The sequence below is a fragment of the Octodon degus genome, unplaced genomic scaffold (genome assembly GCF_000260255.1).
Source record: "Octodon degus isolate 3935 unplaced genomic scaffold, OctDeg1.0 scaffold00071, whole genome shotgun sequence".
Classification (NCBI taxonomy): domain Eukaryota; kingdom Metazoa; phylum Chordata; class Mammalia; order Rodentia; family Octodontidae; genus Octodon; species Octodon degus.
In genome coordinates this window covers 4,978,178-5,005,671 of record NW_004524647.1, presented here as the reverse complement: position 1 = coordinate 5,005,671, position 27,494 = coordinate 4,978,178, and the positions used below count along the sequence as shown (strand labels likewise).

The window sequence follows — 27,494 nt, the reverse complement described above, 5'->3', positions numbered from 1 at the left end:
GCTGGGGGATTGAACCGCGGTCCCTAATGCTTTTGCTAAGCTTGTTCTAAGTAGGTGCTTTAGACCACTGAGCCATCTCTCCAGCCCTTTTCATGCATTCTTTTCATTGTTGGAATTTGCAATGTGCAGCTCTAGACTACTTTCTTATCTCAATTACTACAGTTAAAGAAAAGATAAAGGTCTACACATCAGGTTCTGTGTTTTAAAACTGCTTGGCCCTTAGGTCATGCATAAATAAGAATGTTTATGTAAAATATTTCAATTTTCTAAAATCCTGGTTCTTTTTCTTAAATGGATAGGTGCTTACCATCCTAAATTCTTCCTCCAAAATAGTTTTTTGGTACTTTTGTCATTTAAATGGTAGCTTGAGAATTCTATAGAGGGCCAGCTAGATAACTCAGCAGATTAAAGCTCCTGCTTAAGCAGACATAAGGGCTGGGGTTTGATCCCCTGCAGGCCATGCTGGCCCCACCCCCAGGGCATGCTGAGAGGTGATTGAGATTGGGTGTGGTAGTGCAGGCCTGTAAGCTCAGTGCTTGGGAGGCTGAAAACAGGAGAATCACTAGGAGTCCAACCTGTGTAATGAGACCCTGTAGACACTGTACTATATACAAATAATAATAATAATAATTTTATAGAATGCCTCTGTATTTGGTAGTTCAAAAGGAGTCCAATTAAGAATTCCTGGTTGAATATCCTTTATACTTACATACAAAAAATTTTTCTTCAGGAAATTAAATTTATGTGAAAATGTCTTATTGATACTTTCTGTCACACTGGGCAAATTTTAAACTTGCTAAAGGTAAACATATTGAGCTATGTACTTTGTTCATCCCATTATATCTCTCAATTATTTTCAATTTTTTATAAAATTTAACATAATTCATATGGATAGTTATTGTGCCTATTATTTCTCAAGGACTACATTTCAAAAACTTTAATGTGTTTCAATATCTTCAAACTCATTTTGAACATTAAATGCTTTGAGTATCTGTTGCAGTTTGGTCTATATGACTTTGCAGTATTTATAAACCTTATGTGACAAATTGACACTACTGCTGCTATAATGCCCAAGGGGTTTTAGTTTGCAGAACTGTGGAAAGCTAAAAACAAAAGGAGAGGGAGAAGTGGGAGAAACATTTCAAGTGACCAAATAAGTAAAATTTAACTTGTTGTTTGATTATAAAGAATCTAGATTGATTTTGGAGAAGATTAGTCATGTCTGTTAATTTTAATGTAAAGTGAAGAAAGTGACAAAGAAGAGGACTGTTACTACATGCAAATAGAATTCACTTTAATTTCCATTTAGTATGCTCTGAGAACTAAATCCCTGCTGGAATGTGAGTCAGATGCTAATAATGCTATGCTTGCATGGCAGCACAGTGATTAATGTACGGCACATAATATACACAGACATACAGTATGTGAAGTACACGGACACATGCGCACACACACAATTAGGACACAATTTGGTGGTGGTAGTGAAAGGCAGTATTTGGTTCTTTCGTTGTACCCATCTTGTTGTTCCATTTTTCATATACACATAACCCCGCTTGTTCTTATTTCAGTTCTAAGTCAATCTAAAGAAATAAAAAACAATATAAGTATGACATAAAGTCATGATTATTTTAGTCATTTTCTTCATTGCAAATAGCTAAGTGATGTCCACAAAACTATGGTTACAATATTGTTTTCACCAGAACATCTAGAGTAACTTTTATTTGACCTATTTGTATATAGTCTCCTCTTTCTTTTTTCATTATTGTAATTATAAAAATAAAATGTCATCAGAGTATTTATTCAGAGAAATATTGCACAAAATTTTGTTATATGTAGCCTTTTGTTCTTTATGAAAATGATTAAACTTGGAACAGACAGATTGAATGGTAATGGAAGAGTGAGGTTAGTTTGGAGAAGAGAAACTGGAGTAGGGCTGATTTCCTGGCACTGCAGTCATAGCAAAGAGAACAATTTTAACCAGTTACAAAAATATTTGTGATCCATATGCTCCTTTCTGCTCACTCCCATATGCCCATATTCACTTTTATCTTGGTGGATGATGACTTTATGATTCAGGCATGCAACAATAATACCTCACTGGCTTCAGAGCTCAGTGCTATTTCCAAACGTGTGCTGGTAATTACGCACACCCATATATCCAGGCTGTTAGCACTTGAGCTAGTTGCATGAATATCAGTTCGTTATTTCTTTCTTCATGGAGAGAATTATATCTTGCCTCCTCCTACTGAAGCTGGAATAGTGTATCTAAGGCTTAGATTTGAAGCTGCTTTGCTATCCTCCTGGTGGATTAAATTCCCTGTACAAATACAATAGAAAGAAAAAGGTAAAAGATTTGCAATAATTGTGGACAACTTCATTCAACTTGTGAAGAGGAAAATAGAATTCAAGAAGCATTTGGTAATTCCATATATCATTGATGTTTATTCTGAGACATGTTAGATAATGGGTTTATTAATTACATAGATCATAATTTAATACATGATATTTAATATTGTAAGCTATAGTAGCCATGATAAAAATGAACAAACTTTAAAAATTAAATTTTGCTGATTAGCAATTCATTTTGCTCTGAATTCATGCTTATTTATCACTCAAAAAGTATATGACTTCTCATAACAAAAGATTCATATTTCAAGACTGGTTATTCATTCAAATGATTGAATCTTTAGCAGCTGTGCTCCTCTTGAATAATAAATGGCTTTGTAACCCAATTTGTTAACATAGCCACAGAAGTATCCTGTGAGGACCCAGCCTTGCTCACATCAACTTTTGGGGAAGGGATAGCTAGGAGGAGGAAGAAAGTTTTCAGTCTTCAGAGGAAATAAGTGGGATGCCTTTAGTATTCTCATAGCCTGGAACATGGCAGAAGATGTGTATGTGCTATTGAGCTATTGGATGAACACTCAAGTGAAATTAGAACAGAAAAAAAAAGAGATATAGCTTGGCTTTGGCAAATGTTATTAGAAGCCCATCTCTATGTTTCTATTCAAGCTGTCTTTGCCGCTACTCCTGTAGGAGTTGTGAGAAAAAGAAAGTACATATTAGAGCATAGATTGTTTTCAACAGGCTAGGAGCTTGAGAATCTGTTGAATCCCTCTGACAATGTTTCTTTCCTGTCAGACAGAATGCTCAGCTGGCTCCTGATGGGGAGGGATGGGTGCAGATAGGCTGCACCATGCAACTGCAATGAGAACATTAGGAATTCTCCCCCAGCCCTGAGTGAAAAGAAAGAGCTCTGGCAGCCATACCATTATGAAACTTTTCTTGTACCCTGTCTTATTTTAAAAACTTTAGATAATGGATCATTAAATCAAAACCTTTTAAAATTCTTCATTAAGGAAACTTTCATAAAGGACCAGTCACAGAAACAGTAAAAAAGTGTATAACATTAATCTATAATTAAAACAAAGACTGGTTAAAAAAAAAAAGAAACAAGATTTGCTCATAGGTGATCTTGACTCTCATTGAGGCAAACACACAAGCTTGTTTTTTTTTTTTTTAAATACAAAGTGCGAGATTTCACTAAAAAAGGTTAAAATTGAAGTGAGTAATCTTCAGTGCATAATGCAATTGTTAATTTTAGCTCCTTGCGTGGGTGCCGCTCTGACTTGAACAGCCGGCTGTAGCCTTCATTAGAGAAGAAGCAGGCAGCTTGAGACAGGTGGAACTGAGTGGAGCTGTGAACGTGATTTGCTGGAAGCTGGTCATTAGTTTTAGAAACCCAGTCTCATTTATTTTGTCCTTCGCCCTGCCATGATCATTACAATTGTTATTTACTTTTCATCTTTTTCCAGGTTGACGATGATGTGTCAAAGTGTGTAAGGGAACCTCGTGGAGATGGGCATTCCACACTGTTAATGGGGACATGGGACTCCAGTTGCCTCTGATCATTTGTGTGGATTTTCCCGGTGTAGAACGACAGAAGCCGCTAATAAGTTGCCAAGAACTACAGCAGGAACTCTGCGTGACAGGTAAAGGTCTGCTTTTATCTCATCCGCATTTTATTATTACATAAGTGTGCCTGTTTATGTGTGGAATAATTCACTCACTGTAACCATGATGGACACGATCAAGATCAGGGACTCATTTGCTTGTTGTTTGCAAAATCTGAACTATGTCTGTTCAGTAAATTTTGAATCTGGTCACAATCTGTTGTATTGAAATGCTCTCAAAAGCAACGTAGGGCAACAGGAAGTCTTTTTTCTTCCCTGTATCTAAAATGTGGAAAAACAAGCTGTTAACCATTGGAAACCAATTTTTTTTTATTTTATTAATCACATATACTGAGCGCGACTAAAATTTGAGAAAAATCAATGACAAAGCCTCCCAAACTTAGGAACATACCTCACTGTTCACTCTCAGATCAAACTATTATCCTTTGGGAAAACTTTCCCTTTTACATTCCCACAATCCTTTGCCAAATGAGCCTGTATATTTTAAAGATATCATTACTTGCCATCTGTTCTGTCACGGTAGATTTTAGCAAATTTGCAATAAAAATTGGTATGGTGTCAATTTTTCCCCTGTTTCTTATTTCCTGTTGGAAATAAAATTTCCAAGTTAGTAAATGACAATGAAATACTTTCAAAGAATGTGTAAAAGCAGTGATCTGTCCAATAATAATTACCATTGCAAGGACTGGGAATAGGACAGTTGTTACTTGGGAATTTTTGAGAAATAATTGATTGCTAAGTTACAGGATTTTTTTCTCTTTCTGCTTCGTTCCTTTCAGACCTTCTCTCCTTCCTTTCTTTCTTACATTATTGCTTTCTTCTCCCTCCTTCCTTCTTTTCTTCCTTCCTCATAGTTTGAAAAAATGAGGAGGAAATAAATGTTAAATTACTCACAAGCCTCATTTGACAGCAGTTCAGAAGGAGAAGTATCAGAGATTTTAAGGAAGTATGGCAGGAAAAAAAAATAATAACAGGCTTTAATTTTGAAAGGCCATTTCCAGTGTGCATATAGAGTCTGCTGTGAGCCTGGAGTACTGGAGTTCAGTGGTGATAGCTTCATTAGAGTTGCCTGCCAAAGGCTTCCTTTGGCAGAATCTTGCAGCAGCAGCAACTGACAGGAGTCTGGGAAAGGGCTCATGCTTTTAATAATGGAGCTGTCAGTTTGAAGGCTGAAAATGTTGACCATGAAAGGTTTATTGCCAACATTAGATCCCATATTTATACTGAATTATTACCTTCCCAGTTGATTTTTCACCATGTAGAGTGTGCTGTATTCCTTTTACCTAGGGAAGTAAATCTACGACTAAAACTTTAAAACTAGTTTTGAGCCATCACAGAGCTGCTAAGGAACATAAGTACCACCTTTTGATTCAGACTTTGAGGAACATTTGCTCAAGAGTTTGAGCTTGTTTTACCTTGTAAGGGGTATAAGGTTGGTAACTGTGTGGAAGTTACATGTTTCTGTTTAAGACTTGCTGACCATTCTGATGGCCAGGTGGATCACAAGTGTACCTATAAGAGGCAGCCCCATCTGCCACCTAGGTGTCCACTGGATATTTGATTTCATCAAAAAGGCTTTTTGTACAAAAATAGGGACAATGTCTGAGTTGCTCATTTGAACTTGAATACAAAAGAAGAAATGAATTTTAGGAATAGTAGTGTAATCCTCACCTGCACTGACTTTATTTTCTGGCATCTTAACCTCTAGAGCATAAGACTTTGTTTTAATTTGCATCTGCGAGGATGTCTGAGCAAGGAGACTTGAACCAGGCCATTGTGGAGGAAGGAAGGGCTGAGCAGGAGGCGGCCACCCCAGAGAACGGCGTGGTTAAATCAGAAAGCCTGGATGAAGAGGAGAAGCTGGAGCTGCAGGTGAGCCTGGAGAAAGCCCTTTTTCTTCTCTCTCTGTGTGCCATTCCCTTCCTTTACTTCTAGGATACTTTAATTGTTTCTCTTCTTTTCAAAAGGTTTGACCAATCGATGAGTGCATCTTTATTGATAATCCTCTCATTTCTCAATTATTAGCCTTTTTTCTGAACTATACTCTGAAATGTCTTTTAAAATTAAAAATGAATTTAGGGGACTACCCACTTGGGCCCCCCTTCTGTCCCCCTCTCAGACAGGAGCTTTCTTTCTCCCCAATGAATATATTCTGTCATAAAAATGAAAAAAAAATAAAAATGACTTTAAAAACCTCATTTACTGAATTTGCCTAGAATGTTCGAGTACCAATTGCTAGCTCACCTAGAACTGTCAGTGCCAGATCTGAAAAGGGAATTTTAGGCTAAGTTTATTTTTTTTTCTTAAATGTATTTAATATTTCATGGGAAGATAGAAACTCGACTCTTGGTTGACTGAGAATGGCCAAGACAAGAGTTATTTTGACCTTCGTTAGCAGATTAAAGTTTAAATCTTACAGCACAATAAGTCTAAGCCCTAGAAAAGTAGCTAAAGAGTCAGAACGTCAGAAAATGGGTTGGGCATGGGGAGCTCCAGTGATAGAAGGAAAAATAAAGACATGATTAAATAAACCCAAGAGGAAGAGTTTTGGTAGAGTGAAAACAAATGCAACTTGCAAATGGGCTGTAAGTATGGATTTTCTTGGTGCTAAATATAAGATTATTAACTCTTTGTAGACCGATAGCATTAAAGGCCAGGTTTCTGTTCTCCTATATTTGTTGCAGTTGGGGGGAGAGAGACACTCAAAGACTACACATTCTGTGGAGCGAGGGAAGGAGAAATCCTTCTAGTATTTGGGTCTTTCTTCTAATATTGTCTCTCTTACATAAGCAGTAGTGATGCTACACACACACACACACACACACACACACACACACACACACTTGTCTGCCCCTTTACTTTTTCTTTTGTTTTGTTTCTAACGTACAGAGGCGACTGGCAGCTCAGAATCAAGAGAGAAGAAAATCCAAGGTAAGGTTCTGAGATGCTCCACAGACTGCCATATCATGGCTGTAAATTGTGTATTTCATATTAGAGTTAAAGGATTGGTGAAGAGCTCAGATTGCTGTGTGCTGGCACTCTTGAGAGTCCTGGTGCTCTGTTGTAAGAGTGATTGTGTTCAGAAGTATCTTTCTGACTTGCTCTATAAACTTTTTAATCAGCAGATTTGGAGCTCGAGTGGCTACAAATGTATATTTTTGGTCTTCTTTTCATGCTTGGAGCCTTGCCAAAAAAATAGCCACTTGTTTTTTGTTTTGTTTTGTCTTGTTTTTTTCATTTGAAATAAAATTTGAAATAGATGTTTCAGCTTCACCAACTGATTTCCTTAAAATAAACATATCCTGCTCTTTAGTACCCAGTCTTGAATCATCTTAGTCAAATCCCCTCCACACTTACTTTAGTGGAAGTTAACTTTGTCAGTGTTTTCTCCTAATACTTTCATAAAATCGGCACCAATCATTCTTCTCCCATTGCCTGTGTGACAGGCACTGTGAGCTTAAACCCATCCCCTCACGTGCTTCTCCGTTTTCATCCCCAACAACAAAGTCATCTGGAGCTTTCCACCCACACAGACCACACTGGGCAGCAGACTTGGGCTTGGTTTTGAAAGTCTGACTTGAGAGTGTTGGGTAAATCCAGAAATGGCCTGACAGCCTGAGAATGCTGTTTGTTTTCTTTATTTTCCCTCTTTTCCCCTTATCTCCTCCATTTTCAGTCAGGAGCAGGGAAAGGTAAACTGACTCGCAGTCTTGCTGTTTGTGAAGAGTCCTCGGCCAGACCAGGAGGCGAAAGTCTTCAGGATCAGGTACATCCCCTGTTTCTATCATTAACTGCATGCACCAGATCTGTTTTTGTGTGCATGATGAATTCGGCATTAAATGGTGTTTTGGGGGACAATAATAAAATTGAAGAGAGAAATAGTTTTCTTGTTTCACTCTTAACTTATGAGAAATTTTGAAAGAGTTTAAAAGTTTATCACAGAGTATTACATTTGTTTTTTTTCCAGACTCTCTGAAAACTTCAAACGGAAAGGAATTGAAACGAATTTAGATTAAAAACTTAAATAAAAAGAAAGCACAGTAGTGCTGAATTTCCTCAAAGGCTCTCTTTTGATAAGGTTGAACCAAATATAAGCCTAAGTATCTGTCTCCTTCCTGATTGGAGGCATCTTACCTCTCAGCTCCCTAAAATGCACTTGCCTATAAGAAGCAGCTGATGGCTCATATGAAACTTAAGGAATAGTGAATAAGGTGCATTGAACTTTGGAGAAATGATCCTATGGCCTTAGGTGGAGATTTCTGAACACTGCAGAAATTGTCCAGAAGTGAATCTGAGCTGATTGTGATTAAGCTGAAGTTATTAATATATCACTGCATATACTTACCATTATTTTTGCTCCTTTCAGCAAGATTATTTGGCTCTAGCAATTTAAATTCAGACAACACTCTTCTGTGACAAAATAGAAAACTTCACATCATATTTATCTTTGCTTGCCATGTAGGCATTACATTAGCCATTATAAAAATTGTCTTGCTGCTGAAGTTTTGCTCATTTTATTGTAGACTGAGAGCAGTCAAGACAAAAGCCATTGTCTAGAAATCATTTTAGATTTTTCTGAGCCCAGGGGAAGAAAATTTGAGTAAGACATCATTATTTTCATTTGATTTTATTTTGTATTCTTCTTTTTACTTTAATTGAAATACTCTACATTCTCTTCATGAATACAGAGAGCATTGAGAGCACTTTCTTTAAAAGGACCAAAAATAAATTCTTTATGGATTTTTGTCTTAAGAGTGTTTTTTTTTTTTTTTGCTGGCCTCATTTTCTTAACATGCCACTTACGTCATAAGGCATGGAAAGGCTATTGGTCGGTATCTATTACTGTTTCATACACATGCTTTCTTTTACTTGGGCTCCGAGAATGTGTGGCTTTTCTTCAGCATTTTCTCTGTGCTTCTATTTTTAATGGAGATTGAAAAGGAGGACTAATGTGACTATCATGGCTTGTATTATTAAATGTTGATTGATGGCTTGTAATGTGCTGCACATAATATATGTTAACTCTGCAGAGTGACAGATCCCCAGGAGAAGTAATGCCCCAGTTGTCCCTCCTTCTACTGCCAGGCAGAGGACAGCCTCTTGTAGACTTAATCTGTTTTGCATCCCATTTGACAAGGCACAGGATGAAAAATTCTAAGAGATCATCTGTATCATAGTGCCCAGCCTGGATCTAAGTCTAGTTTCTCCATACTGTTGGCACAGAGAAATAAGATGCAAACGGTGCTTTGTTCCTGCTGATTCCAAGCTGAGACAGCAAGACTAGCTTTGTAGGAGATATTAGGGCCTAAAAGCTTTTCCTTAGCTAGCTGAGGAGTGGTGGGGGCAGGGGGCTGGTAGAAAATACCCAGGCACACATCTAAGCAAGCAGCCAAGCTACTTTTTTAGTCAATAAAGAAGCAGATCTTTGCGCTTATATGCAATGTCTTCATTAGATATCACCGACACTTACAAAATGTGTGGACTGAATCTCAGAGAACCATGGCAGAAGTACACAGTACATGGATTGTAATGCTCTCCCAATGTTTGTATATTCACAGTATTTGGAAAACTGCCTTCATTTTCCTGTGTGGGAAAAACTTTTGCTACCTGTATTACTTGATCTCAGACCCCATATCTGATGGTTCAGTCTGTCCTTAAGTTAAAGGAAGTTTGCTTTTCTAATGTCATAGTATTTACCTATCAGTGTGTTACTGCAACTTGAATCATTTTGAATCATTCTTTTACTGTTGTTGGATATAAACTTATCCTGTATCAATGTATTTATTAACACTTGTATTTTATTATTGAGTATATCAATAAAAATATTAAAAAATTACAGATTGTTTTTTACCAACTCTAAAGAACTTTTGTGTGTTCTTTCAACACAATAATGTATACTTATGTATATAAAAGATAGGTTTTTTTTCCGAGTACACTATTTGTCAACACATGGCATCGGTGTGTACATTCTTTTGTGGTGATGTCCTTGTAGCCTCTGCTCTTGCATTTGTGATGTATTTGCCAGCCACTTGAATTTTAGGTTCAAATTTACAGAGGCTGGATGGGTCAGTTCATTTTGGAGAAGCAATGAAACTACTTTTACTGCCTGGTTACCTACACCTTCCCCTTCTGGGTCACTGAGTTGACTTTCCCCAACTACACCTCCAGCCATGCTTTCTAACCCAGAAATGTTCAGGCAAGTGTTTCTCTGACCAAGCAGAAGCAAATCATAACATTATAACCTGCCTAAATCTTTGTAGCTAAAGGCATTTCTACCACAGATCATGGGTTAAAATAAACAAAACTCTTTAATCAAATTACACTCATTTTTTACATATTTCGTATATATTTATCCCCAGGAAATACAAGGAAGTCAGAAAACCCAGCTTAGATAAATATTTATGATTAGAATATGTATTCTTTCATCCATCTGTATCACGAGCTTTTCCCCCACACATGATAACTTCATTCTAGCCAAGACTTCACAGTGAACCCCTTTCTTCCACTCCACTCTCAGCAGAGATTTGGCTTCAGAGCTTTTGTTGAATGGCTATTTAACAGATTTTCCAAGAACCATTATAAATCCCAAAGCGGCCACACTTAGAGGAGGTGCAGGCGTCATTTTAGTCACATGTGGAAAGAACATTAGCTTAGTTTTCCAAGAGAGACACTATTAGTCACTTGGAATATTCCCCCCACCCCATCATACATTTTAATATCACAGTAGGAGACAGTTTCCCTACCAAGCAATCTATTACATAAGAACAAGTGGGCTTAATGTTGTCTAATTTGTCATAGTTTTAATCATAGCATAGGTTTAAAAAATATCTTTAAAAACATGATTTGGTTCATTCTTCTTCAAAACAGTAAATGTACTACCAAAAAATTGGCTGATGAATGTGAAGGAAAATCACCTATTTTATGATAAAATAAATGAATATAAAGTTTTACCCTGCTCTAATGTTATAGAGGGTCAATCTTATACCAAGTGTTGGCTCAAAAGATCATATTTTGGAAAGAACTAATATTTACATAAAACTGGTTAAATATTGTATAATTTGCAAAATTCTATTTCAACTTGCTACATTTTCTAAAAGTCAATTATTGTAACTATACATTAAAATGATTTCTCAATGCCATTTATAAACAATTAAAGTAATCCATACTGGAGATTCCCATAATTATATGGTTTGGCATTTCATAGTAGGAAGAATCATTGTTGACAGGGCTGTAAAATAGATTTTGTATTATAAATTGGCTATCGGGGACTTTTGTGTTTCTTTTATCGTGATTATAATCCATAAAATTTGTCTGTGTTTGTGCCAGTTTCTCCCTGTAAGGAGGTTGAGAAAAATGTTGCAGAAGCCTTTCTTGTACATGACAAGGACTCTGATGCAATCTTACTGATACAGGAGTTTCTCTTATGTATTTAAAAATAAACTTGTGGAAGAATCAGGCGTTGTGATCTGCAGGAACTTAACTTAGTTAAGATTAATATTCATGAAGCAAAGTTTCAGTTCTAGGTGTTTCTCCTGACCTCCCATTGACTTCTGAAGTTCAATTTACCTTAAAGGGCAATTATTTTCTGACAGCTTTAATTTTTTACCATTTAAGAAAAAAATCTGCACCTGGCTTTCATGTTCTTGTTATTAATAACCTCTGTGCAAAATGGAAACCAGCCAGAGATTGTTACATCTGGCCTTAAATTATTATATTTTTTCCCCAACAGGAATCAATTCATTTACAGCTTTCCAGTTTTCCCAGCCTACAAGAGGAGGAAAAGCCTAAGAAAGATGACTCTGAAAGAGAAAAAGAAAAGGATAAAAACAAAGATAAGTCCTCTGAAAAACCCAAGATCAGAATGCTATCAAAAGGTGAATGTGAAAACATTTCCTCAGTTGCTTCAGCTTGGCTTCTGTGCGGTCCCAGGGCACATTATAGACCATTCATGCAAATCACCTCCCAAAAACTGTGCATAATTTTATATTGATATTGATATGTGTTTGTAAAAGACGTGAACTTGATTTTTTTTTCTGTTCATGATCCATTATTTGTGTAGCTAAAGAGGTTACTTCCAGGATCATATGTTTCTTTAGATTCAAACTTGAATCTCCTACTTTTAATTGTATGTTTGTACAAGGGAGTAATTTCGAATCTGTTTTCAAATTCATTTATTAGACAAATTTATATGAATTGATAAACAGTAATGATGCCAAGTTTGATATCTTAACTCTAATGTTTATCTTTAAAAATGGTAGCACCTGGATTAAGAGCACTCCTTGTATAAATGATATGTTCCCTAGAGCACAGACATATATGTCATTGGAACCTGATTGGCACTTTCATGGTGCAGATGATTTCCGTCTCTGTGCTGATATATTGGCACATAATTTCTCATTTTGAAGAAACATACTCTGCTTCCATAAATAGAATTCCACCCCAAAATTGTTCTTCCTAAATCTGCAAACCTATAATCAAGCCCCTTTGAATTGCTGCCATACATAACACTATACAAAATAAAACTAACTGAAGTTGAAAAGAAGTGTGTCATGAATCATAGCCTTTGATACAGTTTCTTAAATGAAACTAAGAAAGAATTACACATCTAATCCATTCAGGAATAATAACTGCTGCTAAGATCATGCTCTGTGGTCCGATTTGTACACACTATGGTTGTTTGTGCAAATATGTACCTAAAACTCAAGATGCATGCCAATCTAAAGCAGTTCAGATTTCTAAAATGGTAATAGAAGCTAATCTTTAGCACTAAGAGATCAGAAAGATTTGAAAATATTGAGTATTCTGTTTTATACTGATTAAAATTTAAGTTACTGATATTCTGAGAGAAGTTTTACGTATACCTTCTCTGCTTAAGGAGAAGCTGCTGCCTCTTGGCCTCTCCAGCTCGTGGGATCTGTCTTGCGCAGGCAGTACCTGCCCGAGCAGTCTGAGCCTGCACTGATTTGCTGCACAGAGTGAGCACAGGACAGTTGACTCAACGCAGCTGGTGCCACTTCCCCTCTTAACATTTGGGTCTTTCCGCAGTCAGGAATTTTTAATCCTCAAATTTCATATTTATTCTTATATTCTGCTATGTAGCTAGTTTTGAAATATGTATTTTCATATCAATAACTTCATCTAGAATTTACCTGAATAGGAGGGAAGTGAGAACAGTTGGGAAAAATCTTTTCTACCACCATTTCCACATTCCTTTCTGACAGCATCACCCTGCTATTTGTTTCAGATTGCAGTCAAGAATATACAGATTCTACAGGTATAGACTTACATGAGTTTCTGATTAATACGTTAAAGAATAATTCCAGGTAAATAATTTAATAAACCTTTCTTTTTAGAGCAAAGAGAACATTTTAATGTTATTAATCTGAACAGGTCTAAGAAGACAGTTTAAAAAAGAGATACCTTCCTTAACTTCTTAATCTATCTCTTGTGTTTTCTCTTTCCTTGTTAATAGTTTCTATGTTTATTGTTTACAGACAATCATAATTCCTGGTTAGTCACATAACAAAAAATTAGAGTATACCAGCTTTATGTTCCCAGTAACAAAGAGATCTTAAACTGAAAAAGGTTGATAATGAAAAATCACCACTATTGATAAGCCTATTGAATTTTTAATACTGTTTTATGCCAATCTATAGGAAGAACTAGATTTAAGGAAGGATTTTGGTCTCCAGGTTCAGCACTTCTTATTAATTTAGAAATCAAGTATTATAGTCAATACTTGTACTTTATTTGGTTCCAGTTTCCTGTTAATTTAAAATATGTAACTTTTTCTCTTGTATGATTCTAATAACATTATGATATAATTAACATGGAGACCACAGTATTTAGACACTGTATTATATAACACTTAACAAATGAGATGAAGGAACAATTGTCAGTATAGAAAACCAGAAAATACTCTTGGACATAGCAAAGGAGGACAAAGAGCTGTGGAAGGTAATGAAGTGGCTAAGGGGATGGAAATGAGCAAAATAGGTACGGACACCAATTTCCAAAAGTAAACATGTACTACATTATGAATGTGAACTAATAAAAAGTAATACATAAAATGAAATAATATGTAAATAAAATATTCTACATATTCCAAGAAAGTTAAACACCTTAGGTGTAAATTTCTAATTACATACATTTTAATAATTGCTTCCATACTTTTAAAAGACTGTTTTTATACTTGGGAAACTTAAAATACATAAAACCTCTCATTTTAACATTTATTTTGCAGGGACAGAATGATTCTTTTGAAAATGGAGCAGGAAATTATTGATTTCATTGGTGACAACAAGTATGTTAAATTACAATGCTGGATAATTTTATGACTTGTCTTAGTTTTGCATTTGGGTTAAATTATTCATTCTGGAAAGATTTATGGATAGATAGAACATTGTTTAATGTGTTTCTTGATTTGCTAAATGGCGATGATATTGGAATTGGGAGTCATATGTTGATGAGAATTGTTCCTTGGACCATGTGTACTCCTGCTTGTTAAACTCCTGAAAAAATGGCTATAAACAGAGGGCCACTGATTAGCATAGAGTCGCTGTAACAAGAAGCGATCCTTTCATTTTATTATAGTTTTTTTAATGGGCTCCAGCTGGCTGCCGTCAGTTATGCCTGGAAATAATTGTGCTGCTTTCAGAGTAAACCCAGTAATAGCACATCTCCAGATAGGCATCTGCAATCACATATTATGTCGTATCATTTGTCCTCTGCCTGGCTCCCCTGATAAGGTATCATGGATTAAAATAGAACATCCTCCAACAGACATTAAATTTTCTTTGGCAAGAGAAATGTGCAGCTATGAAAGAATGATACTTATTGTAGCCTAATCAATAAATCTACAATAAGTGCAAAATTTGTCTGGAAATAAGGACATTAAGTTCTTTCAGAAGTGAAATGTGCTTGGCGATTTGGATGAAAGGGTAATAGTTTCATACCTATACCTGTAAAATGTGCGTCAGGTGAGAAATGAAGATGCTGATTCCACTTTGCATGGTAACTCTGTTCCAGTAACCATTATAAAAAGTTCCCTCAGATGTCATCGTATCAGAGGATGCTTGTCCATCGGGTGGCAGCTTACTTTGGATTGGATCACAATGTGGATCAAACAGGAAAATCTGTTATCATCAACAAGACCAGCAGCACCAGAATGTAAGCCCCATCGCTGTATTTATTTAGCATTTTCTCTTTCTTTTATAGATTCATTTAAAAGTGCACAGTATAAAATCCAATGTACGTGATATTTAAAATGTGCAGTGTTATTTATCTTTTGCTTTTATCAGCAGTAGTGTGGCATTTATCTGTAAAATATTATCTGAGAACTGAGAAAGTTTATAAAACTCAGGCAATAAAGCAAATTTATTTCTTGATCTTTTTTGTAGCTCCTGCAACATAATTTTCCTCTACCATTACTCCGCAAAATTAAAAAAGGATGGGAAATCTTATATCAAAATAATAAAACTGAAAATATCAGAGTTTTAAAAGAAATATAACAGTGGCAGAATAATCATCCTTTCCCCCCTTTTCTGATTTGTAGACATCTATTTCATAGTGGTCTCTAAATTAATAGCAAGTGCTGAACCTGGAGACCAAAATCCTTCCTCAAATCTAATTCTTCCTCCTAATTCTATGACTTGGCACAGTAATTTAAATCTGCTGTCTCAGGTTTCTTCCCATAAAATGACAGTTCTGAGTCAGATGATAGAGCTAAGTTTTAGCTGTAAAGAGATGACAATTTCTTTTGTGATCAATAATTGTTGGCTTTCATCTTAATATTGTTTCATTGCTCCATAAATCAACAAAAACATAATATGACTATTTATTTGCTCTGAAACTTGGGACTATCACAAGAGCATATCATTTCTGAGTATAGTGCAAGTAAATTTTCTAAAAGAAGGCACATTAAATTCAAAATTGTCTTCATGTAAAATATCTCTTGTAATTTCCTTTTCCACAGCATGCTTGGTGAACTGTGTAAATTGCATGGTCTTAGAAATGCCATGTTAGTGAAGGGAACTTTTATGTTAAGTAGAGCATCTTGTTAAATACTTTATTTCTTACTCACCAGAAGTTGGGAGAAGTGGGAATGAATATGAGCCTCTGTCTATTTGATAGTCAGTCTGTGCTCTGCAGAACCAGGGGAAAGTCAGAAGAAGAAAATGTAAACTGGGACATCTGAGACCAAGCTTGGTTATATCTCAGGAACATGGAAACTTTGCTTCCATGGGCTTCGGATCACTCATGTATGTGCAAGACAGTTTGAAGTGGAATATGTTTAAAGGCTCTGGAAGCTTTAGGAGTGTCCTGTGGTTGCAATCTATTGTTCTGGCAAAACATATTTTAAAATTTCTACTTTATCTGATTGTTGACTCAGGCGCCTCATGTTCTGAATAGCACTGGAAACGAAAGTCTCTCTTCAGTCCTTCATGTCCTCTCTTTCCATTAAATGCTCCTGGCTGTTTTTGTTGTTATGTCATGGCTGGTGTCTTTAAGTCTCCATTCTGTTTTTTCTGTAGTTTTCAGATAGTGTAATGCAGGTACATGCTGATTGCAGAACACAGAAGTAATTGACTATGTCCTGTTAGGGTTTTTTTCCCCTTTCTTTTAAAACCATAACATGGAAAAGACTTTATATTAAGTAGACTAAGCTTGATATGGTTTCAACTGGCAAATAGTAGATTTATCTGTAACTTACACTTTCTTGCAATCACATGTCATGAATATTAGTACACATTCATGTAGCTTTTGATACAATTAATGATTGCATAATAACTCTTTGTTACTTTTGTGTGAAACTTCTAAAATTGGTTTGATCCAAATAGTAAGGTAGCTACATTTGGCTATTTGCATTTTAGTTTAAATTAATTTATCACAGTATAATAAATTAAAATTTTAAATTTAGTTTCTCCATTAGCCTAGCCACATTTCAGGCTCATGCTGGACAGAGGGTGTATAAAAATTTCCATGATCTCAGAAATTTTAACCACTCACCTTTCTAAAATTTGAGCATCCAAATGCCATACAGGAAATAATTTGTCCTTTAAAACATTGATTATCTAACTAATGGATATAATATTATTATACTTCTTCAAGTCTGGAATAGCATGAGGTTTTTGTTAATAGCCATTTTAATATAAACCCTCCAGGAAGAATAAAAATGATCATACATACAGTGCACTGCTGAGGATGTGGCTCCTGCAACAGAAATGCCAGAGATCATCCTCTGTCTAGTTCCTCCCTCTGGCTTACTGCCATTTATACATCTTCCCATCAGTCAAATTATGCCTAAACAAAAATGGGAGATAAGAACGGTACTTGTCAGATAAGTACAAATCAAGAACTTTCTCGTGATATTTCCTAGCAAACTGGGCTCCGGGTTGAATGTTAACCCAGAGCTGTCAAATCTCACTATTCAATCCAGATGCATTTCTGACTATTTTTTATCTGAGTGGCTCTTAGGAGAAAGGATGTTGATATTGATTCAGGGGTAGCCAATATCTCTTAGGACAAGAAAACAAGATGAAATAAATGTTTCTTTTTAAATACTAGCACATTGAAATTTTCAAGAACTGAATTATTAATTTTACCAAAAAGAAATATTGTTTTATGAAAATTATGGTATATAATTTTATTCAGAGTCTATTACAATTCAAATTAGAAATGGAGCATTATATTCAGAACCTTCTATTGAAGATCTTGTCTTTTGTTGTATCTGTTGCTATTGTTTTGGGGACTTTGGTGGATGGTTTAACAGCTGTATCACCAATGCAGTTGACAGGACAACCATATGAATTTAGGCATATAGTTGAATTGCAAAAGTTCCATTTCAAAGAGGATAACTGGGATAGGAATTCCTCGGATGTCTCCATGTGAGTTTTGCTGGCCTTTTCAATGTACAGATTTATGCTACTTTAATGCAAATACATGAAAATACATACATTAAATGACACTATGACTTGAGAGAACTGGAAATAAAATGTGGATTCTGGGCATAAAATTAAAAGGTTATAGGATATACAACACTTCTATATTTATTTTTAATTTTTCTTCATAGATATTTAAGATACTCTTCTGACATTAATACATAAATAGTTATAACAATATCAGCTACATATTAGCTGTGATTTGTCTCCCAGCATCTTCCTTTGTAAGTAATTATACCATATGAGAATGTTAAGAAACTAGTTCTACATGATATCTGAAATAGGTCATGCGATACACACTTTGAGGATTGTGTGCAACTATGCTTATATCGTACTAACTTTTAGTGTTCGATATAATATCCTCAAGTATAATCTACTTGCCCTTTCAAGATGGAAAGAATTTTCTCTGGCCATACTTCTCAGTAACTTTAATGACATCATCCTTACTTATAATAGCATCACCTTGTGTTAATTTATTGCACTAGATGCTTTGGCCCTTGTTTCCTGTATAACATTGCACTTCACCCTGCAATCTGAGTTTCGTTTTGGGGCATGCAGAAGAACGGTGATTAGGATGACTGTGATATGAGTCAGTGTGTCTACTAGCAAAACAATATTACTAAATAATCCAATTCCCTTAAAGTAAAACCATCTCCAAAATATTGAACAAAGTCCTCTCAGTGAGTCCATGGATTGGTTATGAATTCAGGCCCTTCACATTCTTTTTACCGGATCAGCAACAGTGATTGAAGCAGTTATTTTTATGAAGGCATTTTTCCAAATTAATGATATTATTGAATAACAGAAATGTCTTAAATTTCGGTAGCTCTTGCTAGATTTCTTGAGCTTATTACCGCTAATATGTGTGACTTAGGGAGGAAATGTGTTTGATTTAATCTGTGGTTTATTCCATGTTACTCTTCTTTCCCAAAATTGAAAAAGCCACACTTATCAGTGATGTTGTGGGCGCTGAACCTATTCACTGTGGCAGCACAAAATGAGTGCCTCACCCAGCCCAGCTGGTCACCTCCACAAGACTATTTTGCAGTACAAAACAGCAAACCAAGATGGAAATACAGTTGAAGTAAAATCACTAGAAATTTTACATGAACATATATAGGGTTTCTGTGGAATTGGTACATTGTCTGATGAATGCCTAGATGCTGTGTTCTTATAGTTCTAGAGTATACACAGACAAACCCTTCCAGATCCTGAAACATTTCTAACAACTACAGCTCCCCAACGGATCTATATCCAGCATCCAGACATCAGTCTCTGCGCTCACACACGATAAGATAACACTTGGGTTGTGACATGTCTTCTATTCTGCCCATAGACACTGGTGAAATAATTTCAAAATCTGTCATTTTCAAACATCAAAAGTGCAATGCAACTTTTTGTGGGCCCACAAATAGGCACATAGCATCCACCTGGAGAATGGATGCTGATTGAAGGCAAAGTGTTCCGAATGTCTAGGAGAAAATACAGGGCAGATGCTATGGAGACCGCTGGCTCACCCATTTCATGCCTCAAATGGGCACCTTATAAGACTTTGAAGAAATCTAAGTCTTACACAAATCTAGTGAAGAAGGGAATATATTAAACACTGAGTTGTCCAATATAAACAAATTTATAATATATTAACATTTATTTAGCATGAACTATGGCTGGGCATTCTGTAGCAATAATTGCATTTGATTTTTTCAACTTTGTCATAAAGAGGGTCTTTTTCCAAAAAAATAACTTTTCCAACCTTATTGAAGAGGTGACTTTGAGGCAGCAGGAGTTAATTGCCAGAAGTTATATTTGCTACAGAAGAGATAAGGATTCACATCATGATGATGTGCCCTCAAGTTCAAGAGACTTTACAATGATTCTCTACTTCTTGGAGGCAAATTTTGAGAGGATGATCTTGTCAGGTCCAGCAGGAGGTTACACAGACCTGGAAGGGACCTTGCAGATCCCACTGTTTTGAACCTTAAAGTTACAGATCATTAGGATTGATGTGCACAAGGTAATGGATTCCAAGGACTAATCTGACATTGACATGAGCAAAATGTTCACAAGGAAAGGACTAGAGGTAGAAAAACTTGGCTGAGTATTGCTATCACCAAGACATGGGGCTAGAGTTAAGGACACCCAACAAAGATAGAAGAGAGTAACTGGGTTATTGTGGAAGACATTTCACCCAACATGGCGCTGATATCACATTTTAGAGAATTAACAAAAACACTTTGCTGCAGCAGCACTGCAAACTTGTTATGTCTCAGCTCTAACCAGAGCAAGAACAGCTGAGTACATGTAGTTACAATCACCTCCAAACATATTTGTGATCTATAAATTAGTTATTAATAATAGTGGATACTTTAAGTCAGAATTGACTATATTTTTCTTGAATTAAAATCTCAGTCTTAGTCCTGGCCTGTAATCCCAGCATTAGGGAGATAGAAATTAGGAGGATCAGTAGGAATCTGAGCCATGTAGTGAGACCTTGCACACACATGCACAAACAACAACAAAAAAAAAAAAAAACACCTTAAAAAGTGTAGTCTTTGAAATAAGGATTTCTACTTTGTTTTTTATTTTTTCCAAGTTTAGTTACTTCCTTTTCCCTATACCTGTAGATATTGAAAGGAATATATTCTACTTGCTGAAATGCTTTTATTTCTCTTGAGATTATAATTCTTTATTAGCTACTAGATTCAGTAGAGAAACTTAGTAAAGGCCCTTGAAATACTGAACTATAAATGTTAAGTTTAATGCTATTTCATTATTACCATTACTTTTATGTTTATTCTTTATAATGTTAATTTCTATATTTAATATTGAGGTTAAATATTGATGTTGAGCATATTGAAGTATTTATATGCTACAAATATATATTGTTTTGTGTTAGCCTATTACTTAATTCTTTCCTCTCTGATCTCAATTTTCTCCTTTACTTGTATTTCTATAAATTTAGTGCAGAAATACTTATTTTTTCATTGGACGTTTCTTCACCTCCCTCTTCTCTGGATGCACCACTTGTGGGCACCTGCACAAGTGCTTTGGGAAGGCCAATGTTAGCCACAGACAATGAGGACGTTTGTGGATCAGAATGACTTTGTGAATATGACAGCAACTGTTTAACTTATCCCAGATAATTTTCATGTTAAAAGACTATCATATCTTAAACATATTTTTTTGTCTTTCACATCCACCCACTCAGATTGCTTCAAAGAAAAGATACAGCAAATCCACTGAACAAGAGTAGTTACAAGGTCCCCACACTGTAACACAAGAATAGCGGCCCAAAGGTATTGGTTTGAAACTACACTATAAGAGTCATGCATGTAAGGACACAGCTGTTCCTGACGTATCTGAGCCTGGACACTTGCCTAGAGGGATGAGTGGTGTGTTGTGATTATAATAGTTTGTTTTTCCAGAAATGCTGATCAATTGAGCTTCCTATATAGTAGATCATAAGAGCAACAAAACTCATTTTAGCACTAAATAGAGCTTCTCTATAAGCAAAGTAAATGAGATAAGTTGATTTGGTAAGAATCCCTAATAGGATAGATGACTACTGTACTAAAGGGAAGAATTCTGGGACATTCCACATTGTCAATGAGCAGACACAGACAGAACTGGTCTGCAACACACTGAAGACAAGGAGCACCAGCTCTGCTTAGTTTCCTAAGGAAACACAGCATTAAAGAAGGAATCATTGTTTTTTGACACTGAGGCATTTGATTCTTTACAGATGGTTTTGTTTACAGAAAATAAGAATAAAAATTAAAACAGAAAAGCATCCGCACCATATTCCTAGTACTACTTTTCCTTTATCTAGAAGACTGTGTCATTTTGCACTAAATGAGCAAAATCCTGATACTGATACTCAGTTAATAATTGTCTGAAGAAGACCAAACATCAATTTATCTAAGTGCCTCTTAGAAATCCATAAGTGGTTGTTGGCATCCTATCATTTCTAAACATGGTAAATTTATTGTGTACTTTTCATAGGAATAGCATTGAAAATCATCTGACTAAATGCCAGAGATCAGTAGCCCAACAATCACACTTCTCTCAGGAAAAGCATGAAATTTATTTAGTGAACAGACACACAGGCCCTTTTTCATTTAGCACAAAACAATTATAAACATTTGGGTTGTAACATATAATGTTTTAATAAACAATCATGTTGCTTAATAATCAAATCAGGGCTGGCCAGACAGCTCAATGCATTAAAGTGCTTGCTTAGTTATACACAGGGTTAGGGACCAGGTGCTGGCCCCACTCCTGGGGCATGCTGAGACTGTGATTGAGACAGGGCATAGTGACGTGAGCCTGTAATCCCAGTGCTTGGGAGGCTGAAAACAGGAGAAGCACTACGAGTCTGATCTGTGCAGTGAGACCTTGTAGACTCTGTACTAAATAAAAAATCAAATCAGAATAATTAAAATAACCTAATTAATATATTCATTACCTCAAATATTTTATCATTTTTGTGAATTCTTAGTTCTTTTTTATTATTTTTTTGAGAAGCAAATAGCAATGAAACAGTTTCAAAACCAATTACTAGGACAGTTTCAATAAGTAATACATTGGGCTGGTGAGATGGCACAGTGGTCTAAAGCATCTACTTAGAACAAGCTTAACAAAGCACAGGGACTGCGATTCAATCCCCCAGCACCACATGCCAGCCCCGCTCCCTGGTGGGCTGAGCTGGACACACACACACACACACACACACACACACACACACACACAAAATAATAATAAAAATTTAAAAGAAAAATAAGTAATACATTGTCTATTGTTGTCTTCATAGTGCTTATTCATAGTACAAGATGCAGAGATGATATCCTACCCAAACACTATCAGTACAAATCTTTCTTCTCATTGAATTAAGAGAAAGTAGTTGTATATCTATACTATTTTGTATATACAGACACAAAATGGTCCTTCATTTGTATCCCTTTTTTTGTTTAGTTTTGTCAGAGATGGATATTCCATTGCCATTTAAATATTGTAGGTGTGTGAATTCAGCAAAATAATCCAACATAGATTTCTAATTTTCTGTGTATAAATATGTAATTGTTTATTCCTATTTTTTTTAATTTTTTAATTTTTTTCTTGACATTCTGTAGGGTTTTAAAGTTAAACATCAATTATTGATGGAAAATACCTGTGCCATGTTATGTCTAAGATGTTTGATATTCAGACAGATAGTGAAGTTAAGCTTAACTGCCTTTGATATAGGGTAATAATATCATTAATCTTCTCTTCTGGAGGATTAACAACTTAAGTTTGCAAACTAAAATTTTGAGAAAAAGAAAGTCTGCAAGGGTAGCCAACATATTGGCCCTAGCCTTTCAAGGTCAGTAAGAAATCAGGATACAGGAGAACCTGTACTATAACGTCATGTACCTTGGCAGTGTCCCAAATTTTCCAATCAAGGAGATTATGGGCCCACAGAGGAAAGTCATTGATGATGTAGAGTGTGCCTAAGGAAAGTCACATGGAGAGAAAACATTCTCTTAGGCTTTCTCAGAGAGAAAATTAGTCAAGCAATGGCCATGACTCATCCACATGGCTGACACTGACAAAGGATCTACAAACTGTGGTACAGGGTTTCAGGGAAAATCCTGAGGGGATTTGATTGACCTTGTTAGATACAATAGTTACATTTCTTGTTATATAGGTCTTTCTTTATCTTGGTCTTAACCACCCTGCAGAAAACTATAAAAACAAGGTATAAAAGGTATTAATATTAATATTCTGAGCTGTAAAAAGCTTGAGTCAACAACTTCTGACATCGCCATTCCTAGGGATAACCCACTGCTATTATGGACTACCGGACTATATTAGATTCTTAGTTCTTTAAAGCTTACCCAAAGTGAGATGTGTACTTGCTTTAGTCAGACTCTATATATGTCATCAAATATTCTATTTCCCCCACATTCTTTTTCTCTTATTCCTCACAGAATATGAGGTTTTGTAGTTATGAGAGGTAAAACCAAGAAATATGCTATTTGGGAAGAAAATAGATTTGTCTTATATTTTTCCCTAGTTGAAACTATTCATCTCACTATTTAGTTTTATAAGTGACTCACGCGTATACCTTTTATAACATAATATCTTTAATTTCTTCATTAAAAAAGCTTTTCTATGCAATAATGACATGTTTAAAACCTGTGTTTGTTTGTTGTCTTGTTTATTTATTTTGTTCACAACAGTCTACATTTTAGGTAGATAAAACCAGGTTATTTTACATGAGAGAAAGTGAGATGAAAGGCTGGATTTTACATAGTAAACTGACAAAGGACCAAGATTAAAAGTCACTGCTGCTGCTACTTGTCTATGAATCCTTCATGAGGTTGAAGAAAGAAATACGAATACAGTCAAAATTCTCAAATAATGCTAAAACACAAACAGAAACTTTTCCTTTCATTGTTAGTCATGGATTAACTTATAAAACCCTAATTTACATTTGGTCATCTTTAAAATTGTCCAGAGATCCAAATTAGACAATGATAATATTAAGGTAGATGGTAAAACTATGATACTAGCAAAACTCCAGAACCCTAAACCCCCAAACACCAGATTAAAAATTATAATGGCATACTTCGGAATGACACAAATGCCACTTCCATATTGTTATACTATGTCCAGGAGCAGGGGGACTTTCCTCAACTCTTCATACCTTGAAAGCTATAATTTGAGCACATGAAGTATAGTTTAGATGATATATAAATGTTCTGTTCATGGATTGAGAAATCAAGATAATTTTAACATTTGTGTACATGCATGTGTGTAAGTATGAACTATGCTATGAGTCTTATCTGTGAGGGAATCATGTATATTATACACTTTAGAACAGTAAGAGAGCAAAAATGTTGTGTTTTTTCCTTTAATCCGAAGCTTTGCTATGTGGGATCACAATTAGGTCTAGTACCTGAGGGTTCCCCTCACTGCCTTACATTCACCTATAGTATGACTGTCATTATAGAACTGCCTACCTTGAGAAGTTTTAGGGAGTATTTGGAGTTGAGAATACAATACGTTTGATAGATTTTATAATCATATATCACCATGCTTGGTCAAATTTTCCAAACATAGAGTTTACCAAAAGAAATGAACATTTACCAGGAGAGCTGGCTAGAAGGCTAAGGTCAAGCTTGGTCAACTTAGTACTTCAGCAAGATCCTACACCAGCATTAAGAAGTGCTGGTAATGTAGCTCAGGCAGAAGGCCACAGCTTGAATTTTATCCTCAGGGCTAAAGCAGAGGGACAGGGACAGGGACGGGACAGAGACAGAGACAGAGACAGGGACAGAGACAGAGACAGGGCCAGGGCCAGGGCCAGGGAAAGGAAGAGGGACAGAGACAGAGACAGAAAGAGACAGAGACAAAGACAGAGACATTTATCTAACACAGTTTGTCCCATAACCCAAGCCATTCCAATTTTCAGCTCTTCAAAGTCCACAGTATTCCCAGTGGAGTCTCTCTCTCAGTTTGATAATCTCTGCTTGCCACTCTTTGACTCTTAAAAGAAAAGAAGCAGTGTTGCCCTGCAATGTATAAAAATATTGGTAATTTTATATCAACATCTGCACTAGTAATTCTGGACTGATTCAGGAATTGAAATACTGTGTTTGCATATAGCCTTCAATGGAATCCTTCTATGTACACCTACATTATAACAAATAAAAGCATTTTCATCCCAAAAGCAACATACTTAACCATTTCCAAATGCAACATTATTTTAATAAAAATCTGACTATTTTATATGGAAATACATGAATCAAATGATTATTTTAATATCATAACATATAATACAGTATTACCACTAAAATATTGGCTCCATATTTATGTTGGTTCAGTGTTTATAGGTATGCTTTTACATTTTGCTGACTTGGAGAATATGAATGGTGTAATAATAGTTTCTAACAGTTATTGGGTGCTTTACTAGTAATTGGCACTGGCTTTGGTAATATTCTTGCTTTATCTTATATTTACAAGGAGTGATCAAAATATAGAAATATAGAAAGAATGTTTTTAAAAATTCCTACAGGGGAAGACACCTTGCTGTATTTATCCTCAGCATGCTCCCCAGAGCTTTGGACCTTATCCCCTCCTTCTTGTACTTTCTTGAAGCAGTGTTGAACGTTCCCTTTCACGTGTCTTTACATATATGATAAGAAAAATAGTGACTGTCACTTCCAGATGCCATCCAACCTAAAGGCAGGCTCATACATCATGACAGTGTGTCCTTATCCTCCTGATTCACTGGGCCTGTGACCATACAATTTATGGCTCATCCCCAATGTCAAATGACCCATTCATGGTAAACATTTTTAATTGAGCCAGAACAGCACATCCTCAAGTTACAGAAGGTAACTTATAGAACAACATTGGAAATTGGTAAAAATGATAGGATCTGTGTGTTTGAAGATATAGGGAAGTATTTTGAGGAAGATTAATGACAATGTGTCTTTTATTCTAATGGACTTTTTTATCACACATTGTTATCACACGTTATATTTAATCCTCACAAATGTTATGTAAATATTTCTACTTTTGTTTTATGCAATGAAGCAAATACCTCCGCTTTAGAGAGATCACATTAATTTAAAAAATGTCACACATTAATAAGACACAGAGATGAAAAGATAAAGTTTTTGTTAGGTTTATTTCTCAATGTTCTAGCTGTACTTCAACAATAGTTTTAATTATTAAAGCTACATTTATGTTACAGGCTTCTAGTTCATGTTTATTTCGTGTAAAGTTACTGGCTTATATGCCAAAACACATTTTTTAAGGAGTGAAACTTTGAGTTATTGGATTTATTAATATTGCTTCTTTTCAATTTTAATTTTTATATAATTTTGAAGTGGAGGGACAAAAAACTTAAAGAAAAATGAATTATTCTCTAATCATTTTTTAAATCATGTTATCGTCATTGGTGAGAAAAACTTGAAGTCATAAAATTTTCCAGAAACTAATATGCTATATTTGAATATGTAGTCATTCACTGTCAAGTAAATATCAGGAGTAAAAAGAAGTGAATACGGCATGCCAAGTGCCATGCCTTCTCTCCAAGTGCTGTCAGGAGACAGATGTAAACTCAAGCAGAATGAATCAAATATCACATTAAGGAACAAGACCAGATTATTTGTATGTAGGTTTTCTTTAAAAAATGCCATTGGGTTAATTTTTCTTTTAAACATAAGGAACCAAGGAACCTAAAATGATGGTAAGCTGGTCTTAAATGTTACTAATGGGCTCAGGATATTATAATTGAATATTATCTCAAATGGCAATCACTTTTAAAGTTGTTTGACCCTTTTGAAATAAAATTTGAAATTTTTTTTGCCCAGGAATTAAACTCAGGACCTCATATTTGTCAAGCAGGCACTGTGCCACTGAGTTATATTCTCTACCCTTAAAATTTTAATAATTTCAAGAACTGAGAAAAGTATTTGATGTTGGATGTGTACTTGAGATTGCATGTGCATATTATTTCATAGGGGAGATGGCTCAGTAGGATAAGTACTTCCCTGGCAAGCTCAAGGGTCTGAGTTCAGTTCCAGGTTCC

At 35.5% G+C, this 27,494-nt stretch overlaps 1 protein-coding gene across 9 annotated transcripts in view; it reads left to right on the top strand.

Moving 5' to 3' along the window:
* Arpp21 (cAMP regulated phosphoprotein 21) overlaps window positions 1-27,494 on the top strand; it is a 160,828-nt gene that overhangs the window by 40,435 nt on the left and 92,899 nt on the right. For 4 of the 9 annotated variants that reach the window (XM_004635255.2, XM_023719771.1, XM_023719770.1 and 1 more), the window contains exons 1-9: window positions 3,662-3,724; window positions 3,816-3,992; window positions 5,683-5,846; window positions 6,864-6,905; window positions 7,651-7,740; window positions 11,704-11,848; window positions 13,219-13,297; window positions 14,218-14,277; window positions 15,003-15,143. In XM_004635255.2, coding sequence (XP_004635312.1) covers window positions 5,718-5,846; window positions 6,864-6,905; window positions 7,651-7,740; window positions 11,704-11,848; window positions 13,219-13,297; window positions 14,218-14,277; window positions 15,003-15,143 — 686 coding nt within the window. In that variant the 5' untranslated portion in view covers window positions 3,662-3,724; window positions 3,816-3,992; window positions 5,683-5,717. Of the gene's footprint in view, window positions 1-2,226; window positions 2,419-3,655; window positions 3,725-3,815; window positions 3,993-5,682; window positions 5,847-6,863; window positions 6,906-7,650; window positions 7,741-7,941; window positions 9,829-11,703; window positions 11,849-13,218; window positions 13,298-14,217; window positions 14,278-15,002; window positions 15,144-27,494 lie in introns of those variants that run through there. The other 5 variants (XM_023719767.1, XM_023719769.1, XM_023719768.1 and 2 more) reach the window with 4 other exon arrangements.